The sequence below is a fragment of the Carettochelys insculpta genome, chromosome 3, assembly GCF_033958435.1.
Source record: "Carettochelys insculpta isolate YL-2023 chromosome 3, ASM3395843v1, whole genome shotgun sequence".
NCBI lineage: Eukaryota > Metazoa > Chordata > Testudines > Carettochelyidae > Carettochelys > Carettochelys insculpta.
This window is the reverse complement of record NC_134139.1, coordinates 204706688-204730650: the sequence shown is the minus strand read 5'-3', so window position 1 is coordinate 204730650 and position 23963 is coordinate 204706688. Positions and strand designations below refer to the sequence as shown.

Here is a 23963-nt window from a genome sequence, read left to right as displayed (position 1 = left end):
TCTCATCTGGCATCTTCAGGATCTGACTGACACCAGACGAAAGAATATACCACATCGTGAGAGGTCAATATTGTCTAGTACATTGCCAGCACTTCCCCTGCTTACTGGGCGCTTAGAAGATATTTACAGGCAAATTACAGCTAAATAACCAGCACAGAACCATGAAGAACCAGGACTGGTGGCTGTAAACAAACTTTACGGTACGACGGGAAACTTGGCCATAAGCGTTTATCAGGCTAACTAAAATCGTGCTGGATTACAGATGTTGCCAGAAGAGAGAGGTCCATATTAGAGAGGTTCAACCTGTAGTTTTCAAAACCCTTCTACAGAATTCCTTCAGATGGGTACACCCCTCACTACAAATTGATTTTGCCGCCCCCACTAGATGGGAAGGCAGTAATGAAGAGCCTGCAAAAGGAAAGAAGCTGAGTTCTGATTTATACAGAGGGGAAAGCACAGTCATGTGTTTAAAAAAAAGCAGAAATGGCTTATTAAACAAACACACACACACACACACACACACACACACACACACACACACACTCCTCATGGAGCTGATAAGTCTGACAGTTCTAATGAGAGAAGCTGGAAGAAACTGGTGATTCTGATGCTGTGGGACTCTTTGAGACTAGATGTAATAGAAATACAAATGAACAAGAAACAGATTTTCAAGCCTAACCTCTGGTTCCAACTGAAAAAAATTACTGTAATCTTAGCTCTGGTCCTGAAGGAGGGTGAAGCACACCACACCACACCATCATCACCCAGAAACCTCAGCATGTTTCATGAGCTGTAGGCTGGAGAAGAGAACGTTCCCTGCAAGTCAAGGTTGATATCACTGCTCGCATTGCAGTTGTCTGAACCACACCTCATTTGTAGTTAAATATAGAACGTCACTTTCTGGAACTATTGCTCCTCTTAACCTTCAGAGCATTAATATTCAGAAAGAAATTAAAAAAAAAAGACCTTCCAAATCTATTGTCCGAAATCAGGCTTAACAAGTAATAAACTGTACTGGGAGAAATTCCAAAAAGCAGTAAAGACAGGAGAATTGAATTACAGAAACCACAAGAAGCATTCTGGAAATCCAAAATAAACTCATTAGTTCCTTTGATGCATTTATACTAGCTATAAGCACACATGTATCCACAGCATGTAAGTACACGCAGGGCCTGATTCTCATCTCCTACGCACCAGTTTGACACCAAGTGTAAATCCACAGGAGTTACAGCTGAGGCAGAAATAAAAGCCAACAGAAACCATCACGTTCCTTATGCAGTTCAAGAGCCACATCCCGAGTGGTGCTGAACATCCACAACACGCAATCAATGCAGCAGTGTCACCAAATACGTGATGCTTTGTATACACAGGAACAAACAAGCAAACGTGGTGAGAGAAGGGACAATTTTGGGTATGTCTTGTTGAAACTGATAAACAAAGCATGTAGGTTGAGCCTCATAATTTAACACCACCATGCATCTGTGACTAAAGACGCATCTACCTCTGGCACACAAGCCAGGGAGCCAGTCAACTGATGAAGCAGGTCTTCGCCCACGACAGGTTATGCTCCAAAATATCTGTTAGTCTATAACGTGCCACAGGACTTCTCATTGTTTCAATGCTAACTGTGCTGAGGTAACCTTGGACTTTCCTTCCCTGGGCAAATTGAGATGATAAATTTGGTTAATGGTCACTAGAGACATGCTGCACTTTTTAAAAAGCATGTCTTGTCCTTGGCTATGAGTTGGTTGGGCATGTACCCAAGCCCACAGCAGAGCTAATTCAAACAGTAAAGTGTGTATAGGAGAACAAAGATTGCACAGTAATGCTCAGACAAATATCACATGCAAAGCGAAAAGCATTCAAGAAGAGCCTGCACTGCCAACTTCAAAGCAGCCAGTAAGCACTTAACTTCATACACCAAGAGCACTTTAGCGTTCTCCATGAGTGGCACATCAGAAAAGCTGGGTGCTATGAGCCACAAGACAATGGTACGTATGTCTAACCGGATAAGAAAACCTTGGGGCTGATGACTTGGATCAACTGCCTCCACGAGCTGCCAAAGCCTTGAGAGGAAGAGCCAAACCACCAGTGTAACACGAGATCACTGCAAAGTTACACATTAGAAACAAAGCACAGAAATCCCTTTCTGTTTCCAGCAGTGACCAGTTCTGGCCAGCTGTCAGGAAACCTGGTTGTGTAAGCACATTTTGTGGGTCATAAAATCGGTGGGTCTGAGACATACTGTATGCAACATCTTTGAACTTCTACTCAGGTGGCTCTTTTGCATTAGGCAATGTATTTGCACATCAGTAATTAATATTTGTTTGCAAAAATGCGTGCTGCATTCCTGCAGGCCCTAGAGTCAGGATCCTCACACCATTGCAGTAGACACTGTATAACCACAAAGCCAAAGACAATCCCCGCCCCAACAAGCTTACAGTCTGAGACAAGATGCAATGAATGAGCACGACAAACAATGGCAAGAAGGTGCGGAAGGAGGAAAAAAGAAATGAAAATAAGATCAAATGGTTATGTCAGTTTTCTACTGCACAAGGTAGTGGTCTCCGAGAGTTTAAATGTTAAAATTGGTTTGTTTATCTGATACACTAAACTGTCCCTAGCTGAGGTACAGCCAAACCACCAGGCATTTCAGCAGCCTTTCAGAAGAGGAGCTATGTCTCCATAACATGTGTATTCTATTTGAGCCCTTAGTGATGGGCTGAAACATAGCATGAAAAGCACCTGCAGCTTCGATTTCGACTTTCATGGCAATGTAATCTCTTGTGCTTGCAGCATAAAAATCTGGAGTGTTCAATATTTTTTTATTCACAAAACCTTTTTCTTCCCTGTGTTCTAGCACACGTCTAGCAGGAAAATACTACACGCAACATTCCAAATGCCAGATGGTAGATGGGCTCAAACAAAGAGGTACTTGTTCAAGACAGCAACATTTGCAGGACCTTGTGTGGCCTAACTGCAGATCTTCTAGAGAGGGTTTGGGCCTGCTGCTGTACAGTGCCTCCAATTCCTCTCTGGCTGTCAGCACAGGCTTCTCACAGCCACGTCCATTACCAGGAACTAGCGGGATACCAGATACTCCCCACACTCCAAAGGCAGAAGAAAACTGAATGGGGCAGGGGGGAGATACTGCTTCCCAGCAATTTAACCTTTACAACGTATATGCACCTACCCCTACAGGGTCTCTTTGTACACTCTGGGCCTTCCCCGCCTGCCAGTTCAGACACTGGAGAGAGATTCTGAAGGGAGCAGAGGACCACGGCATACCGTGTAGTGAGCAGGCAGACTTTGCTAGGAAAGTGCTTAATCTCTGCAAGGTTGATGAGCCGCGAGTTCTAGTGATCACTCACTACTCTAATTATGTATTTGAACGAATCTGCCTTGCACTGTATGGTTTCCCAGAAACATCCTGGGGATTACAGTGGATGAGAAGCTGGGTACGAGTCAACAGTGTGCCCTTGTAGCCAAGAAGGCTAATGGCTATAAGGGTGCATTAGAAGGGGCATTTCTAGCATATCTAGAGAAGTTATTATTCAGCTTTATTCAACACAGGTGAGGCCACATCTCGGGTACTGCATTCAGTTCTGCCCCCCCCCCACCCCCAGTATACAAAGGATGTGGATGCACTGGAGAGGATCCAGTGGAGAGCAACCAAAATGATTAGGGGCTTGGAGCACATGACTTATGAGGAGAGGTCGTGGGATTTGGGCTTATTTAGTTTGGAGAAGAGGAAGGGTAGATTTGATTTGATAGAAGCATTTAACTTCCTGAAAGCATGCTCAAAAGAGGATAGAGAGAGGATGTTCTCAGTAATGATAGATGGCAGAATAAGAAGCAATGGTCTCAAGTTACAGTAGAGGAGGTGTAGGTTGGATATTAGGAAAAGCTATTTTACTAGGAGGGCAGTGAAGCACTGAAATGCATTGCCTAGAGAGGTGATGGAATATCCATTCTTATATGGTTTTTAAGACCTGGCTTGACAAAGTCCTGGAGGGGATGATTTAGTTAGGGTTGGTCCTGCTTTGGGCAGGGTTCTGGCCTCGATGACCTCCTGAGGTCTCTTCCAGCCCTAGGATTCTATGATTCTCTGATCCAAGGCTGTAGCAGCTTTCTGGCAGAGAGCTTGTTATTCATAAGGCAAAGGTCTCTAATGCAGCTCTGTAAATGGACATTATGCTATATAAATGCCAGCATAAAAAAGGATATTCATTTTATCTGTGTGAGGTGTGACCTGCAAAATGGAAAGAGATGCACAATACAAAGCAAAGATCATTTAGACTCCTACCCTGAGAGCATCTAAATGCACATGAAAACTCCCTGGAAAGCTAAGGAAAAACTGAAGAATAGAGACCTGGAAGGATCCACAAACTGAGTCAAGGGCAAGGCTTCCAAAGGCCTCTGAAGAACATTCAGAATGATTAAGAGGACTACAGTATGTAAGTGCTTTGCACGAAATGCGATGTCATACTTTCTTCTAGTTCTCGGAATGAAAAAAACATGTCCAGGTAGCTAACTGACTTGCACTTCACTGAAGCACATTCATGACAAACGAGGTACTTATCAGAGCAGGAACAAACAGCATCTCAATCTGCTTCCACATAATGTACATCAAGGCCTTGGCAGTCCCAAGGAGAGACGTACCTTTCCATAACTGCCAGGCACTCCTTTCTCCATGTGAAACGACTGCCTCGCCGTAGTCTGAAAGTCCCAGAGGTAGCTGTGACTGGGGGAGGTGTCTGTCTCCACTCTGGCTCTTCTACTGGAACTGGAGCAGGTCTCATACTTAATGTAGCCCCTAAAAACAAGAATAAATACTGTGTTTCCTTATGGCCAGAAAATCTTACTTCTCTTCTCAGTCCTGCTAATGAAGAAACAACCGACTGGTGAAGACATACGAGCCAAAGATAAAATACTAATAAACGAACGCAATGAAGACACAAAGCCCAATTGTGTCCTCACAGGAGCAGGATGAAACTGTGGAGTTAACTAGTCTAAGTCAGAGGATAATCAAACATGGAGTCCTCATTATACCCGCTTCCAAAGAGCCAATTTTCCCTCATCAAAATGATCTGCTTTGCACAGAATATCTTAGCTATGATCACCTAGGATCCATTCTACCACTGCTTCTTGTTCTTCAGTCAAGAACATAAGAACAGCTATACTCGGCCAGACCAATGGTCCAACAGTGGGCAATGACAGGTGCTTCAGAGGAATTGATCCATCCCCGTCACCTATTCCTAACTCCAGGCAAACAGAGGCTATGGACACCACCTCTGTGCATCTTGGCTAATAGCCAAGGATGGACCAATCCTCCCTGAACTGATCTAGCTCTTTTTTGAACCTTGTTATAGAATTGGCCTTCACACACCCCTGCTAAAATGAGGTGACTGTGCATTGTGTGAAGAAATACTTCATTTTGCTTGTTTTAAACCTGATGCCTATTAGTTTCATTTGACACCCTAGTTCTTGTGTTATGAAAATAAATACTTCCTTCCTTACTTTCTCTACACCAGTCAATTTTATTGACCTCTAGCATATCCCTCAGTCATCTCTTTTCAAAACTGAAAAGTCAGTCTTATTAATTGATCCTCATGTCAGTTGTTGTACACTCCTAATAATTTTTGTTGACCTTTTATGAACCTTTTTGAATTCCAATATATCTTTTTTTGAGATGGGTGACTACATATGCATGCAGTATTCAAGATGTGGGCAATTTCTACAGAGGCAATATATTTTCTCTCAGATCTATCCCTTTTTTAATGATCGCTAACACTCCATTCCCTTTTTGACTGTTGCTGTACATTTTCAGAGAACTATCTACAATAATGCCGAGAGTGGCAACAGCTAATTTAGACCCCATCATCATATATCTATATTATCATTATTATTATTATTATTATTATTACAGAGAGAGAGCGAGGGAGAGAGAGAGTTGGGATTATGTTTTCCAAAGTACATTACTTTGCATTTATAAACATTCAATCTCATCTGCAATTTTGTTGGTCACTCAGCCGTTTTTGTGAGGTCTTTCCGCAACTCAGCACAGTCTCCTTTGGAGTTAACTATCTTGAGTAGCTTTGTATCATCTGCAATTCTTGCCATTTCACTATTGACACCTTTGTCCAGATCATTTATGAATGAAATGAACAGTACTGGCCCAGTACAGATTTTTGATGGACACCATTATTTCTCTCTCTCTGGCTGTGGCACACTTGGCCAAAACTTCAAAATGGCCATGCTAATGGCCAAATCAAAGAATACTAATGAGGCACTGAAATGAATATTCAGCACCTTGTTAGCATGCTGCCAGCCAGGGCACTTCGAAAGTGCCACTTTCAAACGTGTGCAGCTCAGCTACACAGGGGTCTTTTTCGAAAGGACCCCTCACATTTCAAAATCCCCTTATTAATATCAGCTGATAGGAATAAGGGGATTTCAACGTTTGCAGGGTCCCTTCAAAAAGGACCCCCATATAGCCAAGCTGCGTGTGTTCAAAAGCAGCATTTTCGAAGTGCCGCAGCCGGCATCATGCTAACGAGGCGCTGAATATTCATTTCAGCACCTCATTAGTATTCTTCAATTTGGCAATTAGCATGGCCATTTTGATGTTTTGGCCAAGTGTGGCCACAGCCTCTGTTCTGAAAACTGTCCATTTATTTCTACCCTGTATTCCTATCTTTTAACAATGAAAGGACCTTCCCTCTTATGAGAGAGGGAGATATTTTAGTCTGGAGCTTCACAAATAACAAGCAGTCCTGTAGCAACTTAAAAACCACCAATTTCTTAGTTCATGAGCTTTCACAGGCGAGACCCCCTTCTTCTGGTGATTGGAGCAGACAATTGGAATCCAGGGTTTACATATTGGGATGGGAGGAAGGAAGAAGAATCAAAAGGGGGCTACCTGTCACTAGTAGGACCAATAGACAAAGCAAATTGAGTAGGATGTGCCCCATTCCTTAGAATACCACGGGTGGGGAGATTGCCCTTGTAATGCAAAGATAGCTGAGATCTCTGTTAAGGCCTTATTTAAATGTACAAATGAATTCCAGTTCAGATGTTTCCCTCTGTAATCTTGTGACAGCTTAACTTTTCTTAAGAACCTCTGGTGAGGGAGTCAAAGACTTTCTGGAAATCTAAGGACAGTATATCTACTGCTTTCCCCTTTGTTCATATGCTTGTTGATCCCCTCAAAGAATTCTAGTAGATTGGGGAGGCACGATTTCCATGTTGACTCTTCCCCAAGAAATCATCTTCACCAATGTGTCTGATAATTCTTTTCTTTACTATAGTTTCAACCAATTTGCCTGGTGGTGAAGTTGGGTTTACAAGCCTATAATTGCTGACATTGCCCCTGGATCCTTTTTAAAAATAGGTGTCGCTTCAGCTATCTTCCAAGTAATCAGGCACAGAACCTGATTTAAATAACACGCATACGACAGTTGGTAGTTTTATAATTTCACATTTGAATTCCCTTACAATGTGTGGGTGAATGCCATCTGTTCCTGGTGACTTCTTATTATTTAATTTATCAATTTGTTCCAAAGCCTTCTCTAATGACTCCTTAATCTGGGACAGTTGCTCAGATTTGCACCTAAAAAGAACATCTCAGGTTGGGGATTCTCCCTTACATCCTCAGCTGCGAAGACTGATGCAAATAACGTCTGTAGTTTCTCCACAATATTGGCTTTATACCCCTTGAGTGCTCCTTTAGCATCTCAGTCATTCAGTGGCCCACTGGTTATTTAGCAGGCTTCCTGCTTCTGATGTATCAAACTTTTTATATTCCCTATTTTTTTTCCAATCTTTGGCTAGTCATTCTTCAAATTCTTTTTTGGTCTTCCTAATTACACTTTTACACTTGACTTGCCAGAATTTACGTTCCCTTCCTATTTTTCAAAATAAGACTGAACTTGCACTTTTTAAAGGATGCCCTTTAGCTACAGTAGTACAATTTGGTCTTCTGTGTTTACTTAAAATTGGTGTACGCCTATAATTTGGGCCTTGATTATGGTGTCTTTCCAGGTAGCTTGCAATGATTTCACTTTTGACACAGTACGTTTTAAGTTTTGCTTAACTAACTTCCTTGTGTGTATGCAGTTCTCTTTTCTGAAATCGGTGTTACCACTGTGGGCTGTTTTAGTGTTGCCTCACAATAGGGGTTAAATGTTATTCCCTTACGGTCACTCTTACCAAGCTATTGAACTATTGTCACCTCTTAGAACTAAATCAAGAATTGGCTCTTCTCAAAGAAATGTTGCTCAAAGAAGCAGTCCTTTAGACTGAAAAGCTTGATCTCTGCATCCTGCTCTGAGGTGAAAAATGCCCTGTCACTATGAGGATAATTGAAATCCCCCATTATTATTGAGCTTTTTATTTTTATAGTCTCTCTAATCTCCTTGGGCATCTCACAGTCACTAGCAGCATTCTTGTCAGCTGTTGGTAAGAAATCCCTTCTGCTACATTCTTATTATTTAAACATGAAAGTGCTATTCACAGAAATTTGTACAGTTTAGTTCATTTAAGATTTTTGCTTTAAAATGGCTCTGCAATTTTTACACATATAGTGCAATTCCCTGATCAGTTGTCTTCTTGCAATGTATTTTGTACCCTAGTATTATTGCATCCCATTGATTATCCTCTTCTACCAAGTTTCAGGGATGCCATATGTGACAGGGTGTACCAACCCCTCACTGAGCAAGGGGGTGAGAGCCATGTCTATTGGACAGGAAAGGCTCCGCCCCCAAGGCCCTGCTGGGCATGCTCCAGCTGTAGATCAGGTATAAAGACTGGGGAAGGCTGGCAGTTGGGGCTGGCCAGCACGGGGGAAGGAGCTCTTACAGAAGCCTGGGAGCCACTGCCACCTGAGGAGCAGCCACGGCACCTGCCCGAGCAGCAGCAGTGGCAGCAGCAGCAGTAGCCACAACCACCCGAGGAGCAGCAGCGACAATGGTGGCAACCCCCTCTGGAGTAGCTGTCCACAGCAGGAGTGGCTGGAGGAAGCATAGCCAGAGCGGAGATGGCGGCAGGAAGTAGCCCAGGGTGTGGGAACTGGGAAAGATACCAGTGAGCTCAGCGTGTTGCGGTGAGGATCCCCACTGAGCTGGTGGTTGAGGTTCCACACCCACCACCAACAGGGTCCTGGGCTGGAGCTTGGTGGAGCAGGAGGGCTCAAGCTCCCCTACCTTCACTTCCCTGTGAGCCTAAGGCAGGGACGACCTAGGTCGCTGAGGCCTGACTGGGCAGTAAGGCCTGTAAACTGGGACAAGGCTGCAGGGGCCTGACTGGGCGGTAAGGCCTGTAAATTGGGACTAGGCCACTGAGGCCTGATTGGACTGTGAGGCCCTGAGGGCTGGGACTAGGCCACATTGGGCTGTGGAACCCTGAGGGTGACTCAGGAGCCCTTAGGAGCGAGGCGGGGCAGGAGACCCCACCACACCACGTATATAGATATCCTCATTTAATCCGAGGCACTCTAGGTCACCAATGTTATTATTTAAACTTCTAGCACTGAAATATAAGCACTTAAAAATGGTTGCTTTTAGCTGCCTGGCATTATGTAAGGAGAGTGAAGAATCTTATATGGCTTAACCCTAGAAAGAGTTTCCCTACATACTGCTAAAGTGTGGAGAGCTCATTACCAGGCCTTGGGTGTAACAGATACCCAATGATTATTTTCCTTGCTGATTGCAGATTAACACTCAGAGAGGCAGGAGTCTCTGGAAGTGTTAAAACTTTCTCCTGGGTAAGTCAGTAGTAGGTAAGGCAAGCATCTTTAGTCTTGCACATACAGGAGGCATTATCTGTGGAAGACCCCTCATCCTGATGTTCAACACGACTTTTTTTCTCACTTCACTTTATGCTGTGGTTTATTGCCATGCAAACTACTTACTCAGTTAAGTGTAACAGTTAGGGATGTAAAATCCTGTTTAATTATCTGGACAATTAAATGGGTGGGAAAGAAACGTGCCAAATGGGACACTGTGGTGTGGTAATTCCGGTTCTGGAGCTGCATGCGGCTCCTGGAGCCTTTAAATGCAGCTCCTTCTAGAGATGCATTCAGGAGTGCCATCCGCCCGCTCTGTGCATGTGCCCCACTGTTTAGTAGGAGAAGCGCATGGCAGCAGTGGCGGCCAACCTGGCCTCTCTGGTGGCCCCAGCAGTGGCAACCCCAGTGGCCCTGGAGGCCCCAGCCCCAACCACTCCAGAGGTGAGTCATCGGCATTGATTTAGAATGGGAGTGAGGGTTCCTGGCTCTGCGGGAGGGCACTGAGTTGGTCTTACCAGCCTATAGTTGTTGGAGAGGGGAAGGGCATTTATTTAGGTGGGGGCTGTAGTGAATATGGAAGGATGGCAACCACAAATGTAGCAATCTTTGAATTCTAATGGACCACACAGGTTTAGGGTGAGGCTTATTAGTGAACTGGTTAAACGTTAACATCCCTAGTAACAATAGCAATTGGTAGCACCATTATTTCAAAGTAATCTTTTGGTTCACTTTTACCAAGATTAGTGCACAAATCTACATTCTTATGCTTTAGAAAAAATATCTGATTGAATTTGAAAGGCTGTCAAAATTAATGGGTGAGCAAGAGAGGGGAAATGCTAGGAAATACTAACCCTTCCTTTCCTTTTCCTCCACCCCCTGTCTTATCAAACAAGTCTATTACTACTAATAAGCAGGCAATTTGTTAGCACCACTCTCTCAGAAAGCAGAAGAAAATGAAAAAGGGAATTTCAGTGATGCTTCCCATCAAGGTAACAGCTGCAGAGTAATCATGTTAGATTAGTGTGTCTACAATGTTTCTTATGGAAAGGAGAAAAATGCATACTTTTCTTTATAGCGTAAATCTGCTTCACTGTAAATCAAATGTTGACACATTTACTGACCAAGTACAAAACACTTTTCTTTTCCGAGTAGTAAGAGCCTTGGTGGGTCGATTCACCCATTTCTCTTTTCCATACGGTAATATCAGTAACAGCAGCATCCTGGAATTGGCAGATGCTGGAGAAATGTTTTGAGAACTGGGCTGGGCATAGGCCACCCACCTCAAGATATGCACACGAGATCCACCACAAGGAAAACTATACAGGGGTATTGGGTGCTTGGATCTCAGCTGATGACAGGGGAAATGCTGGTCAGCCTAAGCCCTGCTGGTATGATTTCTGGCATGATGCATGACACCTCACAAGATCCAGTCCTAAAAACAGCAGATTTCTAAAAGAAAAACTGCTGTATTTCAAGGTGAGGAGGCTCACAGAATCATAGGGTGGGAAGGGACCTCAGGAGGTCATCTAGTCCAGCCCCCTGCTTCAAGCAGGATCAACCCCCACTAAGTCATCCCAGCCAGGACCTTGTCCAGCTGAGACTTAAACCTTGAGGGATCGAGAATCCACCATCTCTCTAAGCAACGCATTCCAGTGCTTCACCACCGTCCTGGTGAAGTAGTTTTTCCTAATATCTAACCTACACCTCTCCCTCTTCAACTTCACACCATTACTCCTTGTTCTGGCATCTGACACCACTGAGAACAGTTTCTCATTCTCCTCATTAGGAGATTCCCTTCAGGAAGTTGAAGGCTGATATTAAATCACCCCATAGTCTTCTCTTCTGTAAACTAAACAAGCCCAAATCCCTCAGCCTATCCTCATAGGTCTTGTGCTCCAGACTTTTAATCATTTTTGTTGCCCTCTGTTGAACCTGCTCCAGCACATCCACATCCTTTTTATACTGGGGGGCCCCCAAAACTGGATACAATATTACAGATGTGGCCTCACCAGTGCTCAATAGAGGGGAATAACTACTTCTCTAGATCTCCTCGAGATGCTCCTCCTAATGCACCCCAGTATGCCGTTAGCCTTCTTGGCTACAAGGGCACACTGTTTACTCATATCCAGCCTTTCATCCACCATAACCCCTAGGTCCCTTTCCATTGTACTGCTGCTGAGCCAGTCGGTCCCCAGCCTATAACAATGCTTGGGATTCTTCTGCCCCAGGTGCAGGACTCTACACTTCTCCTTGCTGAACCACATCAGATTTTTGGCCCAGTCCTCCAGTTTACCCAGGTCACTCTGGATTCTCTCTCTACCCTCCAACCTACCTACCTCTCCCCCTAGTTTTGTGTCATCCGCAAACTTGCTGAGAGTGCAATCCAGTCCCTCATCCAGGTCAGTAATAAAGATGTTGAATAACACTGGCCCCAGAACTGAGCCTTGCAGCACTCCACTTGAAAACCAACCACCATCCAGATATTGAGCCATTGACCACTACGCGTTGGGCCCGATGATCAAGCAAGCTTTCTATCCATCTTATAGTCCAAGGATCCAATCCATATTTCCTTAACTTATGGGCAAGAATGTTGTGGGAGACTGTACCAAAAGCTTTGCTGAAGTCAAGGTGTATCACATCCACTGACTTCCCCATGTCCACAGAGCTTGTTACTTTGTCATGGAAGCTAATCAGATTGGTCAGGCTGGACTTGCCCCTGGTGAATCCATGTTGGCTACTTTTGATCATTTTGTCCTCTTCCCAAGTGCTCCAAAACGGATTCCTTGAGGATTCCCTCCATTATGTTCCCAGGGATTGAGGTAAGGCTGACCAGTCTAGAGTTCCCTGGATTGTCCTTCTTTCCTTTTTTCAAGACGGGCACTATGTTTGCCTGCTTCCAGTCATCCAGTATCTCCTGATCTCCAAGAGTCTTCAAAGATAATGGCCAAAGGTTCAGCAAAGACATCTGCCAATTTCCTCAGTACCCTTGGGTGCATTAAATCCAGACCCATGGACTTATGTAAATCTAGCTTTTCTAGATATTTCAGAACTTGATCCTTCCACACAGATGGCTGTCCTCCACCTTCCCATACTGCATTGTCTAGGACCGTCATGTGGAAGTTGACTTTGTCCGTGAAGACTGAGACAAAAAAAAAATTGAGTACTTCAGCTTTTCCTACATCAACTGTCACTAGGTTACCTCCCTCATCCAGTAACAGCCCCACACCTTCTCTGATAACCTGTTTATTGTTAACATGCCTGTAGAAACCCTTCTTGTTACTCTTCACATTCCTTGCCAGGTGCAGTTCCAATTGTGCTTTCACTTTCCTGATTACTGCCCGGCATTCTCCAGCCATATGTTTATGCTCCTCCTCAGTCAACTGTTCACGTTTCCATTTCTTGTATGCATCCTTTTTGAGTTTAAGCTGACTAAGGATTTCCCCGTTAAGCCAAAAGGCTCCACAAAGTTAGAACACAATTAAGTAAAATCTCTGAGAAATGTGCCTTAGTGTACATCAAAAGGTGAGACACTCTCTACTTGAATGAGATACTCTGTGTTGGATAAAGCGTAGGGAAGCCATGTTCATAGACCAAGCAGAACTAACATTTGCTACCACCATCCAGTGTGGGATGTGACCTTGCCTAAGCAATGGAATGGATGTGACTAACTTCTTCCTTAGAAGGATCACGTCTAGGTATCAGAGTGAAGTGCAGTCTCCATAGTTCTTTCAGTGTTTGGACCGTGCTGAAACTGTCAGCTAGGTTACCATTGTATTTTTTTGTTCCTTCTCCCAATTTCTACCTTCTGGTGTGTCCTTAGGTTCTGAACTCCCGGGGTCAAGGACCATGTCCTCTTTTCACAGAATTTAAAACCAGAAAGCACAACTGGATCACCTGCTCCAATCTCCTGTAAATTTCACCTCGATATCCCTATGCTGAACCCAATGATTGAGTTAATTAAAAGAAATTTCAGTCCTCAAGAGGCTAAACTATTCCACACCTCAGCAGAGCAGAGGAGAGACCAATGTGTCACCGGTGCCTGGGGTCCCAGCAACAGCAAGAGGTAGCTTAGGTGAGATATGCCCAGATGATCCCAGAAGGAAATCTATGCCTTATAGAGCAAAGGAAGGCAAAAAGCTCCCAAGGTTCCTGACAGACTGAGCTGGGGGAAGTATCCTTCCTGATTTGGTGATCAGTCTGATTCTGAGCATGTGTGAAAGACATAGAACTCCCAGAAGCTGGATTAAAGTGTTATCTTTTGGCTAGGTATGAAATGCAGCTCAGAGGTGAAATACCCAGCTCAGGTAGCTAGTGCACTGAAAACAGCAGTGTGGTTGAAGCAGCAAGGGTTAGCCATCCAAGTCCAGCCTCATCCAAGACTGCAGGCAAACAGAATGAAACATGTCTCCATGACCATTCCACAACTACTAGCTTGAGCAGAGCCAGTGTGTGCGTGTCCATCTGAGCTGGGAATTACACAGCCCATCTGCAGGGCACACACACCCTGAAAAGGATATCCAATGGCGTTTTAAAGTGTAAGTGCTGGTGAATCCACCACTTCCACTGCACAGCTGTTCCAAGGTTCACCTACCTTCCCTGACCTGCACTGTTCAAGGTTGAATTTGCCCAGGCCCACTGATAGGAAGGGGCAAAGGAAGCAGTAGCACCAGTGGCAGCTGGAGCTCTGGCCCCTTTGAAACACTGCAGCAGAGCTTCTCTGCCACTCTGTGCAATTCGGGGTAGGGTGCAGCACTGCGGTCTGAGTGATGCTAAGCCCCGCCCTTTCTGACCTTAGCCCCATCCCTGCCAGGGCACAGAGCTGGCCCCCTTCCCATCTTGCCCCAGGGCCCACAGTGGCTGTGAGCCCTACTAGATTTGAGCCACTGCCTCCTGTCTTGCCTTTGTCAACAAGCTTGGAAAACCCCTTCCTAACAGATGTTTTTTCCATCTGTAAGTACCCAGGTGCAGTGATTGCATCACCTCTCCACCTTCTCTTCGACAAGCTGAGTAAGTTAAACTCCTTAACCTTCATGTTGAGGAGCTGGAAAACAAAGCGTGATGATTATTTGTGTGTCCCTCCTTTGAACTCTACTGTATATTTCTCAACCTTCTCGAAGTCTGGACGCCAGAAGTGGACAGTGTTCCAGCTCTGATCTTTGAGCATTTGGAAAATGCAACCTTGGTGCTCGGCTAAGGAAACAACTTTTTAAAAAGTGCTAAGCATGACATTTTTCTGTGTAGACACAGGCTCGTTTGGCCCTACACGGACCCCATCTCATGTCACTGGTAGCTAACCTCTTATCACACGCTAGCAATTTCTGGTCATTACTGAGCTGTGCTAGATTTAATGTTTTATGTTTAGATTTAATGCAGCAACCTAGAAAATGAAGCATTCCCTGTAGCTTAACAGACAAGCCCATCGCTTAGGTACAAGCTCTTGAGGGCACGGACTCGTTTTCTCTGACGTGTAGCATACCTGATGCACTATAAAAGAATGATCATATCCCCTCACCCCAATACAGATGTACTGGGAAATCCAGGACCTTACTTTTTCATAAGCTTTTCTTTTACAGCCAGACAGGGGCTCTGCTGACTTTACAATCACAGAAGATGCTACATCAGGCAGCACACACAGTTTTGTTCAAAATGACTGTTTTTGTCTTCCTATTAACATAGTGGCAGGGGAAAAAAAACACCTTAAATGTGGGCAGTCAACACCCCACATTGTGTTGTTAAAGCATTGTTTCTACTACTTGCCTGGCTCTGTCACAGCCCTGAGAGAAGGTGCCAAGGTTACTCAGCCATGAGCATTTCACATTGTGCCCTGCTCCCAACAGAATGAATCAAGCCAATCTTAACTAATTTTTTATTTCAAAACATGGGCATTAGAAGATCTGTTAGATCAATTGAAGACTTCACTGATGCAGCAATGCTTACATTTGACTCCAAAACATATTTATGAAGAGCCAAACAGACGCTCAGCCCTCTACAAAACATGACATGGTGCCTGCCCCCAAATGCCCCGTCTAAATAAAAAAAAAGTGTTGCTGTTAATTAGATTAAATGAAAGAACATCCAGTTTTTCCTTACAAAAAAAATCTGCCTTCACCCTCCTCAAAGCTGTTTAATAAAGAAAAAAAAACACAGAATTAAAGCTTAGTGTGTTTTGTTTACCAGGATTTGTCTTCTCAAGCTGGTACCATCTGTAAAATGCCCTTTTCTTTTGTTCACTGAGGTCTGACCCCTGTTGCAACAGCCAATGAGAGATCCGGCTCTGGCTGATACCTACAAGAAAGAAACAGAGGGAGAGAACTTTTGTTTTATTTCAATTTTGAAAGGATTAAGTGCTAGTGAAAAGTACCGGTTTATAAGGCCAGGAAACTGAAAGCTAATGTTTTGTACACAGGAAAGATACATGGTTGAAGCCTCTTCCACTGTGACCCACAAGCACACTTCAAATGTTGTCCTTTATTCTTTTTGATCTGACTAAACACCCACATCAGACAGTGTAGTCCAGCAGAGAGTGGGAAGTTCACTGCACTTAGGAGCAGGGAGTTATGGGTAGGTCAGCCAATTCTCCCAACCAGACGCTACTTGCGGGAATGGAGTCTGTTCTGTCTGGTTTAGCAGAGTTGGCAACCGTAGCCTGGGTTCTGTTCCTAGCTCTGCTACTGACTGTCATGGCATGACTTTGAGGTACAGTGTTATAACTCAGTTTCCCCATCTATAAAAAGGAAAGATTGGTATTTACCAAGCTTTGTAAAATGCTTCAAAATCTACACACACAGGTTATTAAAGTGATTATGATGATTCAATGCTTGTGCTGCATGTGGAGCTCAACAATAAGGTGAAAGCAGAACAGCAGTTTGTGATATACAGGTATTAGTCCAACAGAAAATGAATTCATTGGCCAACCAAGCCATATCTCACAGGCCAAAAAAACAAAACCGAACCCAGCTGTGAAATGATAAACAGCTTCCAAGTATTATTTATCTGGGCTGGATAAGACCCTGTGACCTGAAGATCAAAACTGCCATCTCTCCAAGAAAAAATGAAATCTGACTTTTGTGAAAATAGTAAGAGGAGAAAATTTCCCAGAAGCTGAATACATTTTTTTCAGAGCGTGAAGTGGAATGCAGGATGGTGTCAGTTTTCCATTGTAACACTGAAGGGCAAATTAATTAGGAAAAAAACCCAAAAAACCAAAAGAATCAGAAGAATCCCAAGCATTGTTATAGGATGGGGACTGACTGGCTAAGCTGCAGTACAGCAGAAAGGGACCTAGGGGTTATGGTGGATGAAATGCTGGATATGAGTAAACAGTGTGCCCCTTGTAGCCAAGAAAGCTAATGGCATATTAGGGTGCATTTTGGGCAGATCTAGAGAAGTGGTCGTTCCCCTATATTTGGCACTGGTGAGGCCACATCTGGAATATTGTGCCCAGTTTTGCCCCCCCCCCCAGTATAAAAAGGATGTGGATGTACTGGAGTAGGTTCAGCTGAGGGCAACAAAAATGATTAAGGGGCTGGACATGACCTATGACGATAGGCTGAGGGATTTGGGCTTGTTTAGTTTACAGAAGAGAAGACTGAGGGGTGACTTAATAGCAGCCTTCAACTTCCTGAAGGGGTGCTCTAAAGAGGATAGAGAGAAACTGTTCTCAGTGGTGACAGATGGCAGAACAAGGAGCAATGGTCTGAAGTTACAGAAGGAGAGAAGTAGGTTGGATATTAGGAAAAACTACTTCACCAGGAGGGTGGTGAAGCACTGGAATGCATTGCCTAGAGAGGTGGTGGATTCTCCATCCCTAGAGGTTTTAAGTCCTCGCTTGACAAGGTCCTGGCTGGGCTAACTTCATTGGGGTTGATCCTGCTTGAAGCAGGGGGCTGGATTAGATGACCTCCTGAGGACCCTTCCAGTCCTATGATTCTGTGATTCTATTAAAAGAAATAGGTCTCAAAACCCACTTGGATGAGACTCACATACACATTTGTGATCACCATGAGCTATTCCAAGAATCTATTACATTCAGTGTTCAAAGCAGACAGCTAACAGAGAGCGCAAAGGAACTGTCAAGGCCAAGGTTTTGTTCTCAATAAAGCTGTTCAGCTATTAAAAAGGGTTAACAACATACAGACTCTCTTGGGAATTCAAGTCCTAGGAGGTCTCACTGTATTGCTAAATACCACCTGTGCCAACATCTGTTTAGAGCTGGGGTCAGCAACCCCCGGGACGGTTGCCCAGAGGGGCACGCGAGCTGATTTTCATTGGCATGTGAGGCAGGAACTCAGACCTGTCCCTCCACACCCATGCAGCTGGCAGCTTGCTCAAAGCCATGCCACCCGTGGAGTAACAAAAGGCCAGCTAATGCCACCAACCACCATCTAAACAGCAAAGTTCTGCATCTTAATTTATTTATTAATGGAGTTGTTATAAGTAGGACTATTAGTGGCTTTAAAAAGTACCACTGGCATTTGGACAGTACACAGAGGTCAAAAGGTCAAATTTCACCAATTTGCCTGGGAAAGGTTGCTGACCCCTGGTTTAGAGCCAGCATATGCAATACGAAGTTTGCTTTTCATGAAGTATTTACACATACTTCTCCCATTTGAGATCTCACCAGCACATTTAACTCATGGGCAATGGCCCCCTAGAGTTTTTCCACTTTTTTCCAGTAAGGGATTTTTTCCCCTAACACAATTTTTGCGTTAAACAAGGATGCTACTACCATTTCAGAATGATTCAAAATCTCAAGGGAGCTCATTTCACATGGTTAATCCAAAAATCATAGCTATATTCCTCACGAGCTTGCATTATATATAATTGTGGAGCTACTAAAATTTTACTTGCCCTGCAGGAAAATAGTGGGTTTGTCTTTTTAAACAGGAACTCATTTGTGTTCAACAGAAATCCTCCTGCAAGCGGGTAGGAGAGAACAATTTGAAGACGCTATGAGTGTATTCTGACAGGCTTGCTGTGGACAGGACAGTGCGCTTGTATTGTATTCCCAACCAACCTCTCTCAGGGATTGCATCTACCCTGCCTATACAACAAGTAGTCCTGCAGCACCTTACAAACTAACAGATATTTTGGAGCATAAGCTTTCGTGGGCAAAAACCCGCTTCGTCAGATGCATCTTTGCCCACAAAAGCTTATGCTCCAAAATATCTGTTAGGCTATAAGGTGCCACAGGACTTCTTGTTGTTTTTGAAGATACAGACTAACACGGCTACCTCTCTGATACACTGCCTATCAAACTCGGTGTGGACAGCTGAGTCAGTCCCATTTAGTCATCCCCAGAGTTGAAATCACGCCATCTAGGAGCAAGTGCTCAGTAAAGGAACCTGGTTCTGAAACTCGTGTCCTCAGGTGTTCCATCACAGTCCATATTTGGCTGCTTTTGGAGCACTGTGGTACATGCCTTAAATATTTGGTCTCTCACATGTTTCTCAGTGGGATGAGCTTTGTGGAGGGGGTGAGGATAGCACTTGCTTATTTCCTGATTTCTGGGCACTTTTAAATTACATAATAAAAATATTGTGTGGATAGCTCTTTGGTAACAAAAGTAGGATTTAAAAGCAAAGCACTGAGCACTAGAGTTACTGACACAGAACATATTTTTGTAATAGTGTATTGGGAGCACCCATACTGTGCCTGAGGGCTGCACTGGCAACTTGCTACAACTGTTTTGCACAAAGTGATAGAGTTTGTAACCCCTAATACACTAGTGCTGCCTGCAAAAATAGTGGTAACCGGATCAGTAATTGAAGCAACAAAGTGAGTGCCAGGACATTGGGGTTCCATTCCCAGCTCTACCACTGACTTGTGGTCCTTGGCACATCACTCTGCAGTCTATCCCCTTCTGTAAAAGGGAGCTTTGTACCAAACTCTGAAATGCACAGGGCTCTTCTACAAATTCTATATACAGTACTGCAGGTTCCAGTATGAAATGCTTTGTCTTGACTACAGCATCCCATGACCTGCTCTGCAGGACATTGCAGGCTGTATCTCATCTATACGGATACATTAACTCTAGGTAATCACTCTTGTTGAGAATCAGACCCTTTTATCTCTGGCTACGCAGATAAAATTCTTGTTCAAGCTCCAAACCACAAGTTTCTGTGGTTTCTCCAATACTCACATCACCCCCAACCATCCCATCTCCAGCTCAGACACAGCTGCTAAATGATTATCATCCTTGCTCTCTGTTTCGATCAGATCAACTTTTTCGGTTCTCTCTCAACCACCCTGCTTTCTGCTCTGACTCTTCACCTAAATTTGCCAGTTTAGAGTGGGTACTCTCCGAGACAAGTATTGTAATTTCCACTGTTAGAAAAGTGCTAGCAAATTATGAGTACTAATGAAAATTAAACCATATTTTGTTTTATGAAATGCTAACTAAGGAATTACTAACTACTGCGAATTATTGCCTTTGGAAAATGCACAAATTTGATTTGTTAGTTTCTATTGTTTATATCATGATCAAATCTAGAGGCTACAACATTGCACCCACTGCACAAAGAGATGGTTCCTGTCTCAAAGATCTTGCCACCAAAATAGACAAGTATTATTATATTCATTTTACAGCTGGGACAGTGAAAGCAGGGAGCGTATGACTTGCACAGCATCATACACAAAGTCAGGAACAGAGTCAGAAACTGAATTTAGACCTCTTTAGTCCTAATGTAGCGCCTTAACCACAACTTCATCCTCCTGTTTTTTACAATGATGTCCTCATAGCAAAAACAAATAAAAGATTATAGGAGTGTGATACAATTTATAGTTCCTAGACATGGTTTTATACAGGAGACTCTTCAGAGCACTGGAAAAGGGATACTTCTCAGTCCAACACCAATACCATCCAGTTATATCACTTCTAATTCTGCTGTTTCAGGAAATTACACAGAGGAAAAAACTGCTGCCAAAGGCAAATTCACAAAGTTAATTACTTCAAGCATTTAACATCCATTTGTCTGGGAAAAAGTCTACCCTCAGACTGACCCATAGATCACCAGGAAGACGTAGCACCCTCCTGCTACCCAAAACCCTGAACCGCAGCCCCACACCTGAGCCTGCATCCCGTCCTCTGAATCCCTCCATCCTAGTCCACAGCACCCTCCTGCTCCTTGGTGCTGCAGGCCAATAAGCCAGGAGGACAACATGATGAGGCCACCTTGCTTTGTTACAGAACATACAAGGAAGAGCGGGAGTCAAAACAGCATCATGGCAAATTCTGATGTTTGACATTTTAATGACCATTTGTCAATCGCCTGCAATTCTGTCCCCCACCGCCTTCCTGATCCTCTCCATGCTCCCACTTTGCTCCTGCCTTTTCTTTCTGCTAGTTTTTTTCCCCAGACACATTCCCCATGCCAAGTTCCAGTTCAAGATGATCATAACCCAGAGAAATGATAGCCCCAGACTGCACTGATCCTTGGGCCATGCCCACTCCCCTCCCCCAAAGCAGATAACCTGGGAGAAATTCTTCCTCCCACATGCTGAAGCAGCAGCAAAAACCAGACCAGGAGAAGACAGGCAGACAGACTCACTACTTGAAAGCGTTCCATGCATTGTGTGAGACTGCTGCTCACATGAGCCCCTAATAACCGTTTTTTACCTTTCTCTCACAGACGGGTGTGTTCATCCTCTGTGACGGTAATTTGTGGGTCTGTTTTTTTTAATGTTACCCTCCTCCTCCTACTGCTTAACCCTTATACTCCGTGTGGAGCACAGGTCATCTACATGTTTCCTCCACTTCACTCTGTGTTGGGACAAAACTTCTAGATGGCAGCAGGACTACCTGAGTTGTTGTCCTTCAGTCTCAGTAGACCTTCTCCATATTGTCTGAAGTCTTCTTCTTTTCCATTTTCCTTGCAGGTTCCACGTGAGAGCTTGATGGACTGTGCTGGATGATGGTTTTCTGAGAGTTTGACCTAACCATCCCCACTTTCTCCTCTTGATTACAATGTCAGTTGGTTCTTGTTCTGCTCTGTTCCAAAGCTCCTCATTTGTGACAAAGTCTTGACATTTGATGTGAAGGATGTACCTCAGGCATCTGTTTATGAATGTCTGGAGTTTGTGACCTGAAGACTTTTTAGTACACCAAGTCTTGCATCCATACAAGAGCACACTCTTCAAATTTGTATTGAAGATCCGCAATTTTGTCTTCGCAGATATTATTTGTGAAGTCCATATGGGATGGAGAGTCTTCAATGCAGTGTTGCTTTCCCTAGCCTGGCACTGATATCCTTATCTGTTCCTCCACCTATGGCCATAATACTCCCCACATAGGTGAACCACACCTTCCAAGTAATTCCCTCCCAGTGTGATGGTGGTGGTGTTGGACTGGTTGATCCTCATTGTCTTGGTCTTCCCTTGTTAATGCTCAGTCCAGTCATTGAGGCAGTTTTGTCTAGTGTTGTGACCTTTCCTTTCGTGATTTCATGTTGGTGTGAAAGGAGGGCAATATCATCAGCAAAATCAATGTCCTCTAAGCTGTTTGAAAAGTGTCCACTGAAGGCCTCGTTGATGGCCATCTGTTGTCTTGTTCATAATCTAGTCCATTGTGATCAAGAACAGGAAAGTGACAATAGGCACCCTTGTCGCACTCCCGACAGTATGCTGAAGGATGCTGTGAAAACATCATTGTGAACAACTTTGCATGTGGAGGGCTCATATGTTGAACAATAATTTTGGATGGGATGCCACAGTGTTTCCACAAAGTGTCTCTATCAATGCTGTCAAAGGCTTTTTCAAAGTCTATGAAGGACATGTACGAGGCAAGTTCTACTCTAAGAGTTCCTATTTGGTCAGTACAGGATCTCTTGCTTTGGAACCTGGCCTGCCCTTTCCTGAGCTGTCTATCAATTTCTGTCTTCATTTTCTCCAAGAGAATCCTATTGAACACTTTTCACGGAATAGGCAGTAATGTGCTGCCCCTCCAGTTCTTGCATTCCTTCAGGTTGCCTTTCTTTGGAAGCTTGATAAGGTAGCCATGTTTCCAGTCTTGTTGGATCTCTTCAGTGTCCCAAATTTTTAAATAGATTATACATCATGTTGACTGATGTCTCACTACCTGCCTTGATTGCTTAGGCAGGTCTGTTGTCTGGCCCAGGTGCTTTTCCACTTTTCAGATGGGCAATGGCTTTTCTGATTTCTTCTTTTGTAGGCCTGCTGCTGTTAATTTGCAGAGGTATATTTGCAGGTAGTAACTTGGGAGGTTCCATGTGGGCAGGGCGGTTCAGTAGCTCTTCAAGTGTTCCTTCCATCTACTGAGCTGCTCACTTGGTTTTGTTAGCAGAAGTCCCTCCTTATCCTGTACTGGCTGATCCACTGTACGCCATGACTCAGCTATAGGTGACCCAGCTATGGCTATATGATGTTATAGAGCTCTTTCAAGTTTCTCTGTCTTGAAACGTCTTCTGCGAGGTTTTCCACAAAGTTCTTCTTGTCCTGTTTTACAGTCTTTTAAATTTTTTGTGGGCTTCTGAATACAGCGTCTGAACTTCCGCCTTGGCTGCTTTTTGTTTTGCTGTTGCTGACAGCTGCTTTTCTGTCCTTTTGTTTCTTCACTTTTCTCAGAGTTTAAAGGCTGTGATCCATCCTTGATGACTTCTTATCCTCTTTCCCAATGTTTTATCACAGGTTTCTTTCCAGGCTCTTCTGGTGTGTTCCCAAATTTGTTCCACAGTAGCATCTTTCAGGATGGTCTGTTCCTTGTCATAGTGAGGTGGCTTGTGTGTGTTAATGTTACACACACACACACACACACACACACACACACACACACACACACACACACACACACACACACACACACACACACACACAAAAGAATTGGAAAACTATGGGGTTGGCCAATGCTTAATTAGTTATGAAAGAGGTGCTGGGATTCAAGCAATAAGGTGCTGCGACTCAGGCAATTGTTTCTGGTTTTGTAACTGATCCAGCAAACGCAGAGGTTCTGGTACTTTGAACTGCCAAGACTAGAGGTGCTGGACTCAGCTCTAGCGAGTCCTGGCACAATTTAAGCATGGGATTTGGAGGGAAAATTAACTGATTATGCCCCTACTGTGTTTGTAACAATGAATCTTGGATTTGTACAATGCATGCCTCCAAAGAATATCGATCATAGAATCAGAATCCTAGGCCTGGAAGGTACCTCAGCAGATCATTG

General features: G+C 44.0%; 1 protein-coding gene across 4 annotated transcripts in view; it reads right to left on the bottom strand.

Annotated features, from left to right (window-relative positions):
* Positions 1 to 23963, bottom strand: part of HMBOX1 (homeobox containing 1) — a 181199-nt gene that overhangs the window by 41103 nt on the left and 116133 nt on the right. For all 4 annotated transcript variants that reach the window (XM_074991467.1, XM_074991468.1, XM_074991469.1 and 1 more), the window contains exons 5-6: positions 15962 to 16072; positions 4663 to 4816 (exon numbers count right to left, since the gene is read on the bottom strand). In XM_074991467.1, coding sequence (XP_074847568.1) covers positions 4663 to 4816; positions 15962 to 16072 — 265 coding nt within the window. The remainder of the gene's footprint in view (positions 1 to 4662; positions 4817 to 15961; positions 16073 to 23963) is intronic.